At 53.9% G+C, this 19,964-nt stretch overlaps 1 protein-coding gene across 1 annotated transcript in view; it reads right to left on the reverse strand.

Annotated features, from left to right (window-relative positions):
- Positions 1 to 19,658, reverse strand: part of LOC119104413 (uncharacterized) — a 55,932-nt gene extending 36,274 nt beyond the window's left edge. Inside the window, exons 1-6 of the mRNA XM_037228111.1 lie at positions 19,525 to 19,658; positions 10,473 to 10,757; positions 7,769 to 7,843; positions 7,373 to 7,502; positions 5,811 to 7,057; positions 4,829 to 4,944 (exon numbers count right to left, since the gene is read on the reverse strand). Coding sequence (XP_037084006.1) covers positions 4,829 to 4,944; positions 5,811 to 7,057; positions 7,373 to 7,502; positions 7,769 to 7,843; positions 10,473 to 10,757; positions 19,525 to 19,542 — 1,871 coding nt within the window. The 5' untranslated portion in view covers positions 19,543 to 19,658. The remainder of the gene's footprint in view (positions 1 to 4,828; positions 4,945 to 5,810; positions 7,058 to 7,372; positions 7,503 to 7,768; positions 7,844 to 10,472; positions 10,758 to 19,524) is intronic.
- Between the last annotated feature and the right edge of the window lie 306 nt (positions 19,659 to 19,964).

Consider the following 19,964-nt stretch of genomic DNA (forward strand, 5'->3'; position numbering starts at 1 on the left):
TGACAGCGCTGCTGAAGGCTGTCAGCTGTCAGTACAGCACACTCGTTGATTTTGGTTTTGATTTTGTTTGGTTAACAGAGCAACAGCGCATTAGTCAATGCTTGGGGCAGTTCGTAGTGGTGATTTCACAGCCACGGCGTCCGATTCGAAAAGCGTTTGCTTGTGTGGAAGGTCCCACTTAGCGCACAGGATGTCATTGGGGAGCGCATTAAATCCACGATGTGAGACTCGTATCAGCCTGCATCGCCAATTTTATTCAGATACCCTATGACGGCGCAAAATTACTACGGCCCAATTATCCATAATGTGATAGCTTAAGCAGGGAGCCCGGATGTGCTTATCATTAAAGTATGTTTATGGTTAAGCCGCACGATTTTAATGTGTTCTCTCAATACCTCTGGTATAGGGCTATCAGATGTCAGCAAAACGGACTCGCCAGATTTTTATCTCGATTTTATTCGGTCCAACCCCCGCCCGAGTACCACTCAATGCTTGCGTGCCGGCCAAAACGGTGGTTTGCACAGATGCGTCTTTTCATTTGAAATGCATTTATTTATACGCAGAGGGTGCAACTGTGTTCACGCGATGTCATTGTGAGAGCACTATGGCTAGAAACGTAAATCTCATATCGGGCGGCATGACCATTTGTGTTCAACCCATCATTTGGGAAAGATACTTCTTGGCATCCAGTGTGCACTGCATTTGAAATGATGGTCATATTACAACGGTCCAGGAGAAAACTCATATGCAGGCAAATGGATTGCAACTGTGGGCATTCGATAGCGCTAGCTTAGTGCCACCAGCTGCCAGGGTGGCACCATTGGCGGATTTGGTTGCAGTTTTATTATCAAGTTGGCCGATGCAAGATTTACATTGCCGGTCGATAGTCATCCCATAAAAGCGTCGTGTGCATACGTTTGCACCTTTCTCACAAAAGTAAAAGTATTTCATATTGGACATCGTTTGTCCGCGAGAATTTAGTGATAAGTTTTCAGAGGTCGCCAGAAAAAAATTGATAACAAAATCCGACCAGTATGTTGTACTGGTAGCTGATAGCCATGTATCGTGTTATTGAATGAACATAGTTGCAGTCTTTGAGTTTGATGAGACATTTTGCCCCCAGACTCCATAGCATGGCTGTCACTCGAGGCGCAGGCCAATGGGTATTAACCCGCGCTGTCACGGGGTGTTCTAAACAAAATGTCATGTCTGCCGATGTCAGATATCCTTTGCAGACTGAGAACGCTCCCACAGTCAGTAGCGCCAGGCTGCACTAGCGCACAGTAGCGCCAGGCTGCACCTTTCACCCACAAACAAAAGTATTTCACACCAGCGCCTTATCTTCACAAATCGTCGCTCCAGGTGACTGGCCAGCATTGAGCGATACGCTGTCGGAGGATCGACCGGAGAAAATAACATGAAAGGCAGGATGCAGTGGCAGCTGATAGCCTTATACCAGTGCGAACGATTGCACACAGTCCCGATATTGAGTTGTAAGTGTTTTCCAAGACCGCAGTATTAGGCCATCACTCTGTAAGAGGCTGGCCGCCGTTAGCTCTACGGTGACAGGCGATTTTGCGCTAAGGCCGGTCGTGTTGGCCGTGTTGCTATTTAGCTACTTTTCGTGTAGCTGTGGCGTTTTAGAAACGCTGAACACCTGCTGTTATTCATCAGCTCGGCCAAATACAACCAACAGAACTAGTGGAATAACATACCGTGTACGCTGGCCAACCTACGGTTGACAACAGGTAATCCCCTGGCGCATAAGCGCCTCCATTGATCCTGGTGCAAGAGAACTGCGAGAGCACAGCAACCGAAATGGCTACCACACAACACAGCGACGCGGCTGAACTGCCGCCGATCTGCCTCGTGCGAGGTCATGGTGCTGACCTGTTGAAACGGGGATCCGCATCTGCCGTAATTTTGCTCCACTTTCAAGTATACAACACTTTCTAGGCATCATCAAAGTTTTGTTTTTGTTTGCACCCGCCAAATGCGCGGCGCGTTCAGTTGGCCAGCCATAGCCCAGGATGAAAAGCAACGGACAGAATACCCGTGATTTATGAAGTGAGATGGTGCGATTGAAATGTGGGGTATTACTGTTTGAACCATTTATCAGCACTGTGATTGAGATTTATTAGCAGATTAGGCTCTTTGCCTTGGTTTCCACTGTCGATTCCTTGTCACGTTGGATGCTACTGGAACTGCACGTGCGTTGCTCTGTACGAGGTACTCATTATTCACGCGGCGATACTCGAAACTGCACGTGCATTACTCTTCGCACGAGTACTCATTACTCACGTGGCGATACTCGAAACTGAAGGTGCCTTTACTCTGAGTCTGCATGGTTCGTTAGCAGAGTGCGCCTTCAACACCCACAAACGTTAGGTAACAAATGATGTATTTAGCGTTATCACGACAGAACTTAGTACACTTTCAATTGTGGGAAACGATACAACCGCGCGCTAGCACGCGCAAAACCGTCCTTCATTCATTCCTGTTCAGGGGGAGCGTGCCCTGTGGACCGACGTCACAAATCGACCCAACCAGCCCTGTGCTCTCCTCCAACATTTTAATAAATAGCCAATCATGAGAAAACACACGTGCTATCAAAAAAGAGCAGTAATATCTGTTGTATGAATGCACACAATGAAATAAATAACAACATAACAACTAACACGAGACCCTCATCGGCCACCTGCGTGCTCGTTATTCAAATGCACTACATGTGAACTACCATAAGCAAACACGAGTACAAGGAGAGTTAAACCTAACAATTGCCGCCCAGTCCACGCCGACACCACCTATCGGCGACTGAGCAACCAGCGCTTAAAGGAATCAAACACGAGCAGTGCTGGGAAGCAGCTGACTGCAGATGCAATTCAATTCACAACGGCGAGCAGCTCTCGATTCCGAGACGAGCGCTGCGGGTTTCACTGGAATACGCTCGCCGAAGTTTCGCGGCCCGGCGGCCGGGGGGGGGGGGGGTGGGGGGGGGGGGGGCGGGGGCGGGGGAGAGAGCTGCTGCACTATTATCAACGTATCAGCTTTGTCTGCTTGATGACATCACCTATGTGAGATCGTCGTGCTCTCCACAGTGGTGTCTCGGGAATACTTGTGTGTGGAGGTGTACGATCATAGTCAGTTTGAGGTGGTGGAGCCTTCCCCTCTTTCTCCAATTTCCACCTCGCCAATGTGACAGAAAGAGCTCCCATTCAGAAACAGCAACTCATGAGTAATACGGGGACTGTAGGTAAATGATTACAACGCTGAGGCTGAACATCGCTTTGCTCCAAATGGCGAGACAAGACTCGTCAACGCCGAAGGGACAAGTGAATTTTGGATACTTTTGGATGCCCTGGGCTAATAAACCTGGGGGAGTCTCCCCGGTCTTGCGCAACATTGCCTCTGACTGCGACGCATGGCGAGTCGAACGAGCGAGATGTTTAACATGGTGGTGTGTCTAATTGCCGATTATAGCCGGCCTGGACTCATTAGCAGTCGCACGCGTTCTCCTTTTTCACGTCATCCGAAGCGTTGTGGGCCCTGTCCTGTGGCCTCTGAGAAACCTTTAATTTCAGGATGGCTTTCAGTTTAAGCTGACGCTAGCTTGACAAATTCGCCTGAACTCTGCGGGGGGGAATGCGTCGATTAAGTTGCAACATGGTGAGTATCTCTAGCAGCTTGTTTCAGGAAAAACTAACACTGTCCATCAAAGCCACGTGCTGTTACAGCTACGTTTTCCTCTGATGTGTAGTGTCCAGACGCCAGCGTCAGTTCAACATCGGTCTGAAGCCGCTGTACAGCTCCGGCAGCTGGAACTCGGCTGGAGACCGGTCTGTGGACCGTGGCGTTGACCACCTCTCCCTCGGGGTCGATGACCCCGCGCTCAAGGTCGAGCCCTGGGGCCGTGGCGCATTGGAGACGCTGCCGCGGCGGAAGCCAGCCGGGGGACGCTGTTCCGACTCCAGCGTGCGCTCCCGTGACCCCAGGTCGACGGGAATGACCTTGCCAACGCCGGGTCCCTTCGGCGGACCGACGGCCGTAGCTGGACGTGTGGGTGACCTCGACTGTCATGTAGTCATTCCGCGGATCATAGCGGGAATTCGCCGTCGCCGCCGCCGATCCCTGTGTAGTTGTCGTCGTGGGGGTTGTTATGGCTTGGGTGTAGCGTTAACTTTGGGCGATTGTCTTGGCGGACGTGCGAACTGGTGTCGATGGCGTGAAACTGAGCTTCGTTACCTTCCGGTAGTGGGCTCTGCCGTCGTGGCTTGACCCACCCACGACTACTTGTTTGCTCGTCACGGGCTGCCGACTTGCTCCGTGGTGTCATCCCTCGACAGCAAGGGACGCTCAGCGCGTTCCACCGCGTCGCTTGCCTTACGCTCCCCCCCGAAACCAGCCGCGCCAGGAGCCCGCCCTTCCTCCGCCCTCTCTCCGCTCTCTCCGGCTTTTGCTGCTGCAGCGCCGCCTCCACCGGCGCCTTCGCACGCGCCGCCGATGTACGGTGCGCGCGCCGTGGACGACACCACGCTCGACATGTTCCTCGGGGTGCGGGATGTACGGCGCGCCGGGCGGCGGCTCCTCGAACGGGCCCACCACCATGATTCCGCTTCTCGTTGAGCAGGGTGGTCGGGCCCGCACCGTCGGCGTGGCTCGCATCGTCAGCCCGCGTCGGCTCCGGCACCGGACGCCTGCCGCCGCCGACGCGACGCAGCGGCGGTGGCCGCAGTCCCGTCCGGTTACGCGGCGGCAGCTGCTGGGGCGGCCGGGCGCTGGGCGCAGAGGGCGCTGCGGTCGCCGCCGCTGAGGCTCGGCGAGCAGGTACCCGCCGCCCTCGGGAACACGGAGCACCTGCGCCACGCTCGGCTTGGAGAGCTTGGGGTGCAGCATCTGTAGGGTGCTGAGCTTGCCGAGCTCACCGGAGCCGCGACGCCGCTGTACCTCGGGCGCGCCGCGGCGGCGGGTCGGCTCCGTCTGTCCCCGGCGCCGCTGCGATGGCCGCGGCGGCGCCGCGCCGGCAGCATTCGGCCTGAAACTGCGGCAGGATGTTGAGCTTCGGGCGCGGGTGCCTCGACGGCCGTCTTGGCTGCCTCGGAGCCGGCCGGCAGCGGGTCTTGGCGGACGAAGCTGCCACCGGCGCGCCACCAGGCCCGGTGATCGCTGCTGGTCGAGAGCCGGCAGCAGGCGCGGCGGAGGAGGCGGCGCTGACCCGCTCAGCGAGGCGGCGCGACGGCGAGAAGGGCCGGCTCGGCCCGCCGCCGAACCCCTCGGGGAATCCCTGGGGGGCCACTGCACCCCTATTTCTGACGGCGCTCTCCGGTCGGCGCCGGGCGGCGCGGGAGCCTGCGGTCGCCGGGCCTCGGTCGGCCCTCTAGTGGCCGGACCGGCGCCGCGCCCTGCCGCGGGCCTGGCGGACGAGGCCGGACTGGTGGCCGCCACCTGCGGCCTCTGCTCCTCCTCGCCACCGCGGAACCAGCTCAGCAAACTGCCCAGGTAGCCACCAGACGACGGCTTCTTGGTGGGCGGAGGACGGCGGTGGACGCGTGCCCGGCCTGCCATCTGCGCGGCTGTACCGGCCTGCCTGCCTGTGGCTTGGCCCGGCCTGCCTCCCTGTGCCGACCTGCCCTGCCCCCTGGCAGCAGACCCGGCCTGTTGTCCGACGTCGGACGCTGTGGGCCTCCGAACGGTCGAGAGGCGGCGCCTGGCGGCGGGCCGGCCGAAGCTGGGCCGGGCAGCTGCTGGATGGCCGGCACCGGGGCCCGACTGCAGGTTCGGCCCCTCCCGTTACGCGGATCGAGGCGTCCGGCCTGCCCGCTGTTCGGGAAGACGGGCTGGAACGGCTCCTGGGGCTGGAACGGCTCCTGGGGCTGGAATTGCTGCTGTTGGTGCGGAGCAGGACTACGATGGTGAGATGATGTTTGCTGCTCTTGCTGCTCGGCGTGAGAAAGCGACTGCTGCTGCTGCTGCTGCTGGAAGAATGGCTTCTGATTCTGCGGCGACGGGGCCTGGTTCTCCGGAGAGAACAGACCTTCCTGTTGCTTCTCACCTTCCTCAGCATGAGACTCCTCCTCGAGGGCCGTCTCTGGAGTGAGACGGAAAGGCTTCTGGAAGCCCCCGACCAGCTGCGGCTCCGGAAGCGGTTTCCGGAATATGGGCTTCTTCGGCGAGCCGTGCCTCTTGTCCTTGTTCTCGACCGGTGCAGGCCGCGGCGTCACTGTGTCCCGCCACGACTGGGGCTCCACTGCGCTGGGTGTCACGTGATACACCTCTCTGGTGACCTCGGTCGGGCGCCTGGTGGTGGTCGTTGTCGTAGCGGGAGGCGTGTCCTTACGACGGCCAAAATCGCCAAAGTTGGTCTCAAAGTTCGGGAAGGCGGGGAAGTCGTGTGAAAAAGCGTCGGTATACAGATCGTCGTCCTCTTCTTCTCTGTTCGGGATATCTCGAACTGGCTGTCGCTCTTTCTCAGCAGAAGATGGCCGGGGAATGAACGGCACGCGCTTGCGAGTTTTCAAACCGCCCGGTCGTCGCCGGAACGCCAGCTGTTGGTGCAGCGGCGCACGCGTCACTGCCGGCTCGTCCTCTGATTGGTCGAAGGGCGCGGAGCCAAGGTCATGGCCGCCGAAGTGGTCGTCTGATTGGTCTGTGCCGAAGCCGTGCGAAGCGAAGCTGCCATGCTGGTGAGATGGCCGGACGGTGACCGGACGCCGCGAGTCGGCCGTCACGCGTGAGCCGAACTGGCCACTGCCGGGCGTCACGATCTTGGCGCGCGGCGTGGTGGTGACGTACTGCACGCCGTCGGTGACGAGCGGGCGCCGGGTGCGCCGTCTGGTGGTCGGTGCTGCAGTAGTGGTGGTGGTGGTGGTGGTGGTGGTGGTGGTGGTGGCTGTGGTGGTTGAGCGTCGTTGGACGGCGGACGTCTGCTCGGCACCATAGCCCTGTAGGTTGGTGTTGGCGTACCCTCCGCTGACTGTGGGGCCTCGGGGCCTCTGGTGGCTGCGCACCTCCGTGCCGTTCTTGAACACGTGAATTGGGATGTCGAGCAGCTCGTGGAAACCTGAAATGGAGGATGGGAAGTCATCTGACCGTTCGTGGAGCACGGCGTGGGTTTTTATGGAACCCTGGCTACGAGTGTACACGGCAAAGCTGATAGCACTTAAACATACTGGATGGCTGCAGAAAAGCGCGCAATTAAATGCCGCAGAATATCAAGATCGAGAGATATTTAACATAGCAAATGGCAGCACATGTTAATTTAAAACGCAAAAGCGGAGCGAAAACAGACAACAACGTGTGAAATGGTACATTTCAAGCGATTTGTCCACCTATCTCGCGTGCACCTACGAACGGGCTTTCGCTAAAATGCACTCACTCTGCGGGAACAGCTGGTACGGGTTGTACTCGGTGACCTCCTGCTGAGGGTCACTGAGGTCAGGAGCCTGTGGTCGGCTGTAACGCACCTCCTCTATGCCCTCGGGGGTGAACTCGTTCTCTGACGAGCCCTGCCCACACACAGAAGTGGCGTCAAAGACACGAGGAAAGAAATGGCACGACCACACATCCTCCGCCAAGGAGCGCGTGGTATGCGACCTGCCATAACGGTATCTTATTTCAGCGATTAGCGATAACTTAGCGATTTGAAACGACATGTAAACGCATATCGATATTACAACGTAAATCACGTGGACAAATCGGCGCAAATCAGAGCTGATGCTTACAAAGGGTCTAGCGCCTTCGACGTCGGGCGATCAGATTGTCGGGTACGTACCCCGTGCTCCTGGTACCGTTCGCTGACGGGTCCGTCGTACCGCTCGATGGGTGACTGTTCAACCGCTCGGCCCGACTGTAATGCCACCAGAGGTCATCGGGCGCACCGATGGACGAGAAGTTCAAGTTTTTGTGGTATTGCTCGCCCAAGGGACGCTAATCATCATGGGCGCCACGTGAATTTGCACATTGAATGCAAGCAAAATCATGCAGTGAATCGGGATTCAGTGCAAGTTCGGGAAAGAACGCAGCCAAAGACTATTGAGGAAACTTTGTGGAAAAAAGAAACATTTAAACGCTTTGTTATTCAGCCAGTCAACGTTAACCGTGCACGAGCGGTGGTTCGCTAATCTCGCCCCAATCCCAGCACTTTGCCAGAGCTTCGGTACCAAGTGTCATGGAGAAAGGGGCATTTTTTGCTGCCTGATCCCTAGAACTGGCACTGGCGTCGTAACGAAGCATACACCTCGGTAAATATATATCATGCATATCTATAACATATAAATGTGATGTATAAATACATACAAAAAAATGAAAACATAAATACATATTATAATATATCATATATAAATATATCATTAACATAGTAAATATATAACATATCTCCCGGTAGCCATGTTCCGAAAGCGAGCCCGGTGAAGCCAGCTTACCGCCTGTTCCTTCCGTTTCGGTCCACTACGAGCCTATTCCGTCTCCCCGTGAGGGGGACTGACATCAGCCCATGTTATGGCCCCGGGCCCCACCTCTCCCCCCCCCCCCCCCCCACCGGGTAGTTGCGTGTGTCTGGGTGTCAAAGGGAACTGACACTGGCCTGCGTTACGGACCCAGACCCACCCCTCCCTCCTCACCGAGCAGTTGTGTGCGTCTGGGTGTGGGAGGATACTGACGTCGGGCCGTGTTACGGACCCAGACCCACCCCTCCCTCCCCACCGAGCAGTTTTGTGTGTCTGGGTGTAGGAGACCGACACCGACCCGTGTTGCGGCCCCGGGCTCCGGCCCTCCCTCCCCACCGAGCAGTTGTGTGCGTCTGGGTGTGGGAGGGGACTGACGCCGGCCCCTGTTACGGCCCCGAGCTCAGGCCCTCCCTCCCCAGCGGACCGGGCTGGCGCTTGTGGCGCCGGCGCGCAGACCGGCGGCTGGTTTGCGGCGTCGGCCCGGCGGCTGTGGTCCGCGACTGTGGACGGGGACGTATCGCTGTGGACGGGGACGTATCGCCACGCCGGGGAGGGCCGGCCGACACGTGGGAAGGTCCGCCAATTGCCGTGAGAATTGCGGTCGGCAGGTCTGTCGTCAGCGTTGCGGCTCGGTCCGGCGGAGCTCACCGACGAACCTCAGGAGCGTCGCGGCTCGGTCCGGAGCTCACCAACGAACCTCAGGAATGTCGCGGCTCGGCGCAGAGCTCACCGACGAGCCTCAGGAGCCTCGCGGCTCGGCCTGAAGCTCACCGACGAGCCTCAGGAGCGTCGCGGCTCAATTTGGACCTCACCGACTAAGCTCAGGAGCGTCGCGGCTCAACTTGGACCTCACCGACTAAGCTCAGGAGCGTCGCGGCTCAACTTGGACCTCACCGACTAAGCTCAGGAGCGTCGCGGCTCAACTTGGACCTCACCGACTAAGCTCAGGGGCGCCGCGGTTCGGCCCGGACCTCACCGACCAAGCTCAGGGGCGGCACACGCGGCCAGCGGCAGGAGTTGCTTGGAAGGATGCGATACGTGTTTGGTGCAACCTGATGTCGGCAATCTGCCGAAAGCCCACATTATCTGTGTTGAACTTACCTGTGTGAGGCTTCTTTAGACCATAATTTTGTGGCTTAGGCGCTTCCGAATTCTTGCCATGGCCACACTTTAACACGCGCGTGGGTGGAGGTAGATTTAAACTCTTCTCTCCCCTCCCGAAGGTTTTTGCATAGTAATTTTTGATTGGTGGGATGTGCCAGCGCCAAACTATGAATATAATAAGCAACTGAACAGTGGTCTTGTGGTATTAGACAGTGATATGTGCCTTGCAAGGTCACCGACCTATGGTAGGTCAAAGTCATGCCGTAGCTGTGACTGAAGGCAGTCTTTAGAGAATCACTCAATCGGATGCGACAAGAGTGTTTGAAGAAGAAATACATCTCTGAGATAGTTTCGCAGGCAATAAAACAATCATATTCCGGCTTACAGCATATTTCATTGATCTAGGTCAAGTGCAAAAGTCAGTCCGAGGTCAAAACCAATTTGTTTTTAACTTGGGATTTTGCTTGGTTGGGTGGTTTCTTGTTCTTATTTCGAATTTATTGAAAATAAGTGCCGTCACAGATATCAAATGAACAAAGTCGCCTTTTCCTTAGAAATGGCATTTAGGTTCAAGGCGGCTGCACGAGGACGTCTGGGAGTACTTTGGCCCGCAGTCTGGAGTATGATCTTGTTTGAACTTATGTTGCCTCAAGGTCATGACCTGGGAGCCTCAAATTTTGACGTCAGTGAGTTTACATACTGGCCAACTCACACGGATATTTTAGTTACCTAGTTCTGTTTGCTTCTGAGATCTCAGAAGTCAAATTTAGTCTCCCCTCCCCACACAAGCGAATGGTATTTAACTAACCATCCAGGCGCGTGCTAACGCCTGTTTAAGCTTACTGTTTCGCAACACCCTTGCCTACTTGGGAGCGTACACAGGGTTGACCTTATCATTAGCCGTTCTGATAGTCCTCAAGTTCTCACCTGTCCCGGCTGGTCGCTGAGTATGCCAGGTCTCTTGTCCAGCTGGCGTGATACCCGGTTAGTCTCCTCATCTGGCAGCTCTGCCGTGATGTCATCAGTGATCTCCACCACGCGAGCTGCCACCGATCCCGCCTTTTGTGGCCATCGCACCGTCAAGGTGCGCATGACGTCATCTTGGTCGTGGTTGTTCGGGTCGTTGATAGGTGGCGGCAGCAGCGTATCGTGAAGATCCGGAACCACGACCGCGGCCAGGGAAGGCCCAGCTGAGATCAGAGCCCCCAGCACCTGCAGCAAGGCAGGTGGGACGTCATAGTGCAGTGCTGAAAACCAGCGTGGATTTTGCTGCGTAGGCACAAAATAGCATAGGATTTTTGACCGAGAAATGAGAATTATTTCACCCTTCTCCTTATTCCGGTCGCATAGGTCTTTGATGGAATGCAAGGGTTTTTGGCGTGCGGTTATCTGCCAGTTTTAATATTTGTGTCGGGGTAAGTCGCTCAACCTGCAGTTTGAGTCCTGTGAACTAAATATCTCCTCCCCGCCCATCTGTTACTCTTAATATTTTCTTCTTGTATTTCCTCACCTTGTTCCAGTTTTTCACGCCTTTTTCTCATGCTACTTTTCTGTGTTTTTGGCATGCTCGATGACAGTCAGTGTCCTGGATTAACAGCCTCCATTACAAAGCCGTTAGCGCCATCAAAGCTCGAGTCAAGGACATCCAAGCCTTTTCCGTCTGTTCAAACTCTGTCTGAATCCCTCACTCCCTTCCAATCCCCTCCTTTCCCTTATACGTCCTCCATCGCTCTGACTGCTACCGCTATCCATTGCTCTCACTTTCTTCCTTCCATCCATCTTCTCCGTCACTCTCCCACTCCATTCCTCACTGCTCTCTTGACACACATTTCCTCCGTCACCTCATCAACAGCGCCGCGGCAACAAAACACAGAGCGCCGCGCGCACCTCGCCGTCCTGGCCGGTGCCCGGGGGCAAGGCGGCAGCAAAAACGCCGCCGGCAGTGGCGTCCGGGCGCAGCTCCTGGTGACCCGGTGACCCCGGCCGCCGCCGCTGGTCGGGTCAGTAACCGGCCGCCGATCCGATCATTATCAGCTGTCGGCCGGGCGATCTGGAGGCCGGCCCGCTGGGAAGAGAGCGCCCGGACTGAGCCAGCCGGGCGGCCCACATGGCCGGCCACCTCAGCCGCCGACCAGCTGGCCCTGCACGGCCATTCAGACATGCTTACACCGGGCCAGAGAGAGCGCTGAGCGGAAGACAGGCCACAGCGCCGTGAAAAAAGACATTAAGCGGACGAAAAATGGTGGACTTGCGTTTTGAGCGAATGAGCGATTCTGCCCGAAGATGTTGTGGCTATCACAGTCACTGCCACTGGCGGGAGGCAGCCTCAGGTCATCCTCCACCAGCGGGAGGCGGCCTCAGGCCATCCTCCACTAGCGGGGGACAGCCTCAGGTCATCCTCCACCAGCGGGAGGCGGCCTCAGGCCATCCTCCACCAGCGGGAGGCAGCCTCAGGTCATCCTCCACTAGCGGGAGGCAGCCTCAGGTCATCCTCCACTGGCAAGAGGCAGCCTTAGGTCATCCTCCACCAGCGGGAGGCAGCCTCAGGTCATCGTCCACTAGCGGGAGGCGGCCTCAGGCCATCCTCCACTGGCAAGAGGCAGCCTTAGGTCATCCTCCACTAGCGAGAGGCAGCCTCATCTCGTCCCCCACTAGCGAGAGGCCTATCAATTACCACCCGAGTCGGAAGCTCTGCCGGGCTTCGTGACTGAGCAATGTCACCGTTACATAACCCGGAATGTGAGAGGGGCGGCTGTACATTCGCGGGCATCCGGTATGCAGGCTTGACCCGAATAGTGGAGCGCCAGAGATCCGCGTTAGGACCGCCAGTCACCGCGCGACCTCTGGCGCCGCTGCGGCCGGCTCCTCACAATGGCATGCCATCATGCCTTGCCGTACACATGCATCTTCGATTGGCTATCCAGCGAGAAACGGCCACTTTAATGATTGGTGAGGTTGGAGGTGCAAATGCATGAACAGTTTTACGGTTTGGAATGAAGGTTAGCTTGCCCTATTGTCCTATGCCTGTACTGGCCTTCAAATTTGCGTAACATATACATATATATATATATATATATATATATATATATATGCACTAACTGATTTGTTGCAATGATCAGGATAATGTGTCAGACTCGGAACCACATATAGCAGGTCTAAGAGCGCTGGAGTCGGAATTGGCTTCAGCCCCATTGTCTTTATTTTCTTTAGATTCAGAATTAATTCCCTCTAAACTTAATTTCCACTGGTCTGACCTGCTAACCTGTGTTGGTGCTTAAGTGTTACTGCCATTGTATTGCCATTAATTGTAATACCGTGTTTGTTATCATGTTGGCACTTTTGAAAATCGATTCAGGCGGCTAGCAAAATAAAGTTGACCTAACCTACCTCCAAATCATGTTTTATTCCCGGATTTCGGCCGCTTTGATTTGCGCATTTGATGTTGAAATTAGTGTAGTAGTTTTTGGTCGGTGCCAAACTTGTTTTGATGTTGAGGAATGACTTACCATATGAAGCTTATGTGTTATTGATTATGATAACATGTGATGATGATAGCAAATTTGATCATGATATCTGATGATATTGATAGCAGCTGTTTTCGCGATGGGTACATGCACTGAAAGGTTTTTAAAAAAAAAAATTTAGAAATGTTTCTCTGGAGTTGTATTGCACATTAACACGCTGACAACGCTAAGATTGCTTGCATGCGGTTCCATTAGCATGCAAGAGTTAAACCACATGTATCCGACAAGAGTAAGCTTGGGATATTGAATGAGACGCCTTGCAGCCATTTCTTCAGCCCATGTGTTAAGCTCACCTAAATTCTAGGAAAATGCTAGGACTGGCAATCAACCATGGACATGGGCCGAAGGCATTAGACGTCGGTGGACCCATTTCTTGTTTTACACGTATACGTGTACACCCTGACCTATAGCATGTCAATGTTAGGCCATGGATGTCAACAAAGGATTTTCTTACGCAATCTGTCAAGCGGATGTGATACAACTGAGGGTAAAACAGAGTAACACAGCTTTAAGACAATTACTCAGGCGATAAGACATTTGAATTAGGATTACAGCCATTTCTCTTCACATTGGTTTAGGTATGAAGGTCACACTAAGGTCAAAATCCAACCGTTTTTGCTGGAAAGTTCGCTGGAAAGCTTCATAAGGTAGTTTTGACGCATTTGTCTAGTCTCTTGATTCTCTCTTGCAAGGCCGTCAACACCTTTTTAAGTTCATTTCGTGAAGGGCAGGGGACGTCACTGACCAAAAACCACTTTGATTAGCCTGTTGGTTTGAGAAACTTGCCACCGCAGATGATTCTGGACAGCAACTTTAAGTTAGAATATCCACATGATCTCTTGATTTTTGAGTAATTCTAGCCGTTTAAAGGCCAGATTGTCGCTCACCAGATATGATCTGGAGTAGCCTTTTGCTTAGGAAACGTATTTAGGGTCAAACTAGCTTCGTAAGGAAGTTTAAGGTCACTTCGGACACTTATCCCGGGGTCGATCTTCTTAACTGCAATTTATTTGAATGGTCATGACCTGAAACCTAGATTGTATGTACAAATGAGCTTACAGATGGTCCCACCTCCTCTGTGAAACCTTTTGCTCTAGTTTTAGCATTTGACCTATAAACGGCATTAAATTAATCCTTCTCTTTTCCCCACCCAAGCACTTCATAATTGACCAACCACGCGGGCGCGCGTTAGCAAATCCACAGGAACAGCGATAAACATATTGCCGGAGGAGCGCAAACAAAGATAGACTTTCGCGATTTAACAATCATCGCACTCGCAAGAAAGACTGTTCAGAATGCTGTAGCCATTGATTCATAAGAAAAGACGAATTTTGTCGGCGCATGGCAACTGACTTGCGTGGAACTCATCCTGGTTTATTGTTATGCTGTCATCGCATGATGTAGGCACGTTTGCACTCGTGTTAAGCTGTATCTAAGCCCCATTTAAACCACCGGTCGGTGGTCAGACGGCCACCGGCCGCCTGAGTCACGCATGTCTGCTGAAATCGAGAGTGCCGGCGGCGGCGACGTCTGGCTCGCCACAGGCTCCGCTGGCAACGTTCTCAGGCTGGTGACACGGTCCTGGACACACTAGCGGTGAGCTCATAACCGAGCCCGCCGCCATGGAACCGCACATGGGAATCCATGGTGCTAACCACTCGGCCATAACGCCCATCCGGAACCGTTGTAAACAGTTCAAGTAGCAGAAAATTAATGTAAGAAACAAGCCAGATGTAGTTATTACAAGAATAAGCTCGTGATAGAGGACCGCATCTTTCGCCGTGTCCTGCACAGCATTTCAGTCTGCAGCAGAGCATATCTACGCCTGGGCCACCCGTTACCTAAGCCAAGTTCAAAAGGTTTCGTGAGGAGCTGACCTTTCGGGTCAGCGTCGCTCAGTGGCGCACGCCAAGGTCACGTCTCACCCGCTGAAGGCACCGGACGGCTGATGGCAGAGAGCTTTCTCAATCGGCCAAGTTATACAGCTCGCAAACGCATAGCAGTGACGTAGATGATCGCAACAAAGGTCGGACATCCCCGCTTTTGGAATCCCTGGATGATCATCGGCGTCGAAACTCCGCTGCACCGGTTACGTGACCACCAAATGGTTCAGACGATCTGTCCGTGGGCCCATGAACTACCGCCGGCGCCGCAACCATATTCCCATAGTTTCAGACGGCAGCAACTCACGCGAGTCACGCCACGCGAACCAGCACCCACTGGCGTTTGTCAGGCTGTGTATCAATAGGGCGGAGTGAACGATCAATAGGGCGGCGTGAACTATCAAGAGGGCGGAGTGAACGATCTGTCACCGTACCAAAAGCCTTTGAGCGAAGCATTCAGTACTGCCTCCCGCAAGGCAGCAGTGGGTTCGTAAGTCACGGAAATGGAGCGGACAGGCTCGTCCGACTGTTACGGAATGATCAGCTGTTGTGAATATCAAATATCCAGCGACGGTTGGATGACATTCTAAAACACATTTTGGACTACACGGCAAGTTATTGAATTTTCAACATCGTGAAAATGTATTCGAGTACTGAATCACTACACCCACCGAGCGGTATAAACATGTGGTACGTAAGCATCAGCAAGTGCTTGGCAAGTCATCATCATCAATGACGTCAAGTACTTGAGCGTGAACCCGAGTAGCGTGCATTATATGTAGAGGTAAACCTACTCTGCAGAGAAGTTTTCAGGGAGATGGAATTTGATTTTGAGCTGATTATTTGTCAGTTAAGTTGAGATTCGGGTGCAAAAAGCATCTTTCTAGCCTCACACGGCAGCTTGCTCACTGAGTCTCTGCAGCAAACGATTCTCTGCGCTCAGCCAGCGACCCTGTGCAAGGACATGTGAGCCGTCGCGACTGCACAGGCAATCCGTTTCTATCTGCTGTACATAACATCATTTGCTTGATCCTTATGGGTATCGTTAGGTGAAACCATGTAATGCAACTTTGTTTGTCATACGGCACTAGAAATGGTAGAAACCCATGAAATATAGGCCCATGAAGCGTTCACCAAAACAACCGCTTCTAGAGCACACATCATTACAAGCGTAAGCCGCCTTCACTGTGTAAGGCGGCTAATTTGTGAATTGATTTGATATACCCAAACGCAATGTGGCAAATAGCTCCTACCCCGAAGAGTAAGGTTACCCACGAGCTTTGATGACGGGTCTTGTAGTTTGACTGCGGCTTTGTGCAAGGAAACAAAGATCGTCTCGACTTGGCAATCAATCCTACTACAGGAATGGGTTAAAATGTGTAGTGTTGCCGCCCTTGGTTAGAAACACATGGTGATATTCCCATTCCTCCGATAGTTTGGAGTGCACTTCCACCTGCTATCTCAGACACTTGTGAATAGCGCAAGCTTTATGTATTCAAATGATAGCGAATTACCTCGTAAAATGCCAACCATCTTTGATTCTGTGTTAGCTTTGCAAGCAAGGAATCAACGACGATGACCGATTCAATAGCCAGTGGGATGTGTGACCTGTAAAATAGATAAATACCTGCATGAAACCCAACGAGCTCACCAATAATCGTTCATCATCAGGACTCAATGTCAGCGCCCCGTAACTAGCATGCCATGGGTTTACAAGATCATCGGTCAGTATCACAGGCGATGACCGTCGGCCCGGGGCCCATCCGCGCCGACGCGCATCATGACACCGTTCCGTTTTCGCCGTTTTACGGAGCAGTGACTCTTCAGGGGCCCGCTCCCAGACGCGCCACGCGAGAGCATCGATGCGTCTCCGCTTCCAGTCGCCGGAGAAAACTGTGACTCAGCTGGGGTGGAGGAAGCCGGACACGTCCGGGCATCAGCTCCGGCTGTCACAACTGGGTCACGTGATCGGGGTGACTCATCGAACGCGTCACGCAGGCTGGCGTGACGTCACGCAGGCTGGCGTGACGTCACGGCAATGCTCCGCGCAGGCTCGCGTGACGTCACGGCAACAAGTCACTCACACCGTACAACGATCAATGGGTGACGGTGTTCCGGTGTAGACGCTCAATGGGTGCCGGCGTTCCGGTGTGGACGATCAAGGGGTGCCGGTGTTCCCGTGTGAACGGTCGATGGATGCCGGTGTTCCCGTGTGGACGCTCAATGGGTGCCGGTGTTCCGGTGTGGACGCTCAATGGATGCCGGTGTTCCCGTATGGACGATCAATGGGTGCCGGTGTTCCGGTGTGGACGGTCAATGGATGCCGGTGCTCCCGTGTGGACGCTCAATGGATGCCGGTGCTCCGGTGTGAAAGCCAGTAATTCCAAAGGCTTACCCCGGTAGGCCTCCTCTCTGACGAGTACGCCGGTGTATTTTAAAATATGTTGCAGGTATTCGTCATCATGTACCGGTGTAACGCATAAGATTATAATGCGTATAAAACGGATGCAAAATAGCCACGTAATAGCAATACTAAATAAGAATGCTAAATATTAAACAATACTAAGTTAACAACTGCAGCTCCAGCGCATAGCGTCATTGACGTGCAGCGTTTGAGATGCAGTACCATTATCTCGCTTGCACTGTATCATAGGCGTTGTGCTCCATTGAAGAGAAGTCGTCTAGTTGGTTACAGAAATTTTCTAGCAGCAATAGACGAGTACATCAACCACTTGAAATATTTGGGCTATTCGGGTAATGCGAAGACGCGTGGCCTAGCGGGGAGGGGGGAGGGGGGGGGGGTTGTTTGGGAGGCCCGTTACTAATGATGAGTAGATAGCTTGATATAGGCCAAGCAATCTGTCAATCTCGGAATATTGTTTCCTCCCATTCATCGGCTGCTGTCGAAGACTATTGTGGCCGAGATAACTGTGGACTCGCGTCCGGACCGCTATCGCGTGCCCCATCGGTCCTGGAATAGCCAATGGCTGAAGGCGTTTTTTTTTCTCCAAAAACGTCCTAAGTAACGCAACATTTGCGCTCACCATATCCACTGAAGCGCCTTACTTAAAAGCAAATCAAGCATTGTTGCACTTTTTGGGCGTTTTTGAAACAGAATTGCGGATGGCGGCATATCGGGGTGATGTAAGTTGTTAAACGCATTTGCGAGTAATATTATGCACATAGATAAAACAGTGGTAATAGCCTTACTCCTCGGAGATAAAAAAAGCAGCAAAATGGAGATATGGATGCGTTGATATTTCAGCAACATGCCTTCGTCGAAGCGAATGGTAGAAGCGTTATTCGTTTCGATGAGGGCGTGTTGCCGAGATATTAACGCATCTATATCTCAATTGTCTTGGCTTTTCTGCGAGGAATAAGGCTACTACTACTGTGTTATCTATATGGGGGTGTTGGTTGAGCTTACACTACATTAGATCTAGGTTGCGGTGTGGATGTGGTCGGCAGCGTAAACTACCGGGCAATTCCTTCACAGACACAGAGCCTTTCCGATGAGAGACGCTGGAAAGGATCGCTTGCTGTGTGGGAGGACCTTTGCAATCGATCTCCATCATATAGTAATGGTTACCTGAGAAAGTATGTCGCTGAAGAGTTGAGCTAAGCAACTGGTGGATCCCCACAGAACAGCCGTTCTTTTAGATAACTAAGATTATAAGGTGTAGATTAATCGCTTCCAGGAAAGTTGATGGCACTAAATTGTTGAAAAGTTGACACAATCTAGTACTTTGAAATCACGTCCAAATTTTACCTTCCACATAGTTTTGGCCAGATATTATCAAACGTTCTCAAACATTCATACCAGAGAACTTTTTTGTGAAGGCTTGTACTTAATATCATGCATCTGCATATGGCGTCTGGCACAAAAACGCAAACTGCGTGATCCGCTTTTGCAGTGTGCTTATAACGTGGAAAGTTTTGTGGAATGATAATAATCTTGCCAGACATGCTCTAATGTAAGATCGATGGCTTGGCCAATTCCTTGCATACCACCTGCTCAGCATGCTGATGCTTTGGTACAGAGGAATTGCCCACAAATTCCGATACGCCTCCAAACATACTCACTGAAGTGGGTCATATGGTAGCCGTAGCCATGGAATCCGTCCACCAATTGATTTTAAGCCCACGATCACTGATCTGTCAAATATGCTCGTTGCTTTGACATGCTCGTCGCCATGACATGGCCTGCCGGCCGTTTTGGTGAAGTAACGCGGCTGCAAAATTTCGAGGCTACGGAATAATTTGAATCGCCGGAACTTTGTGGGAAGAACGCGTTGCCGAGCTCGTATCGCGACCCCAGCTGTAAGTGGGCAACGCGTGACTGTGGGAAGAGGAGTGACGGCTGCGAGTAGTGTGTTGTGCAGCACGGTGCGTTTGTGACGTGACTTTAGGGAGCGGTGGCTGTATCCGAAACAGCCGCTCCAATGCAAACAAGAGACGCAGTCACATGTCAGACCGAAAAAAACACCCTGCAACCGATTACCAAACTGCCCGGACGGCACAGATTACCCCGAATGCACCGACAGCACGACAGCAGAGACGGTCGACACTCACCAGACAGAGGGGCCTCATCCTCGCCGAGCGTCGCAGTCTCCGGCCCACGTCGTCACCCTCTGAGTAGCACCGCCGCGCCGCCGTCCCGCTGGCCGGTCCCGGGCTGCCGTGCTCTCTCGCTGTCGCCGCGCGACGTTCTGGTGTTATCTTCCTGTCGGCGCGGAGCGCGCGCGCAGTCTCCGGGTCCGCGGCGCCGCCGGCGGCTAACGGTGCCGGGCGGCGGCGGGCGGCGGGCGGCGGCCACCAGTGACCTATATCGCGGAGGCGCGCGGCCGGCCAGCTCGGCCCACTCGCGGTCTGGGGCGCAGCCGAGGCGCCGCCGCGCGATTACCGCCGCTAATGGGAGAGGGGGAGCCGAGGGTGGCGGCTGCGCCAACTGGAACGTGGCGGGCGCGCCGCGCCGTCGCCCCCGCCGGAAACGGTCCTCGGAGGATGGCGCT

Source organism: Pollicipes pollicipes, unplaced genomic scaffold (genome assembly GCF_011947565.3).
Source record: "Pollicipes pollicipes isolate AB1234 unplaced genomic scaffold, Ppol_2.1 Scaffold_6052;HRSCAF=7182_pilon_pilon_pilon, whole genome shotgun sequence".
NCBI lineage: Eukaryota > Metazoa > Arthropoda > Thecostraca > Pollicipedomorpha > Pollicipedidae > Pollicipes > Pollicipes pollicipes.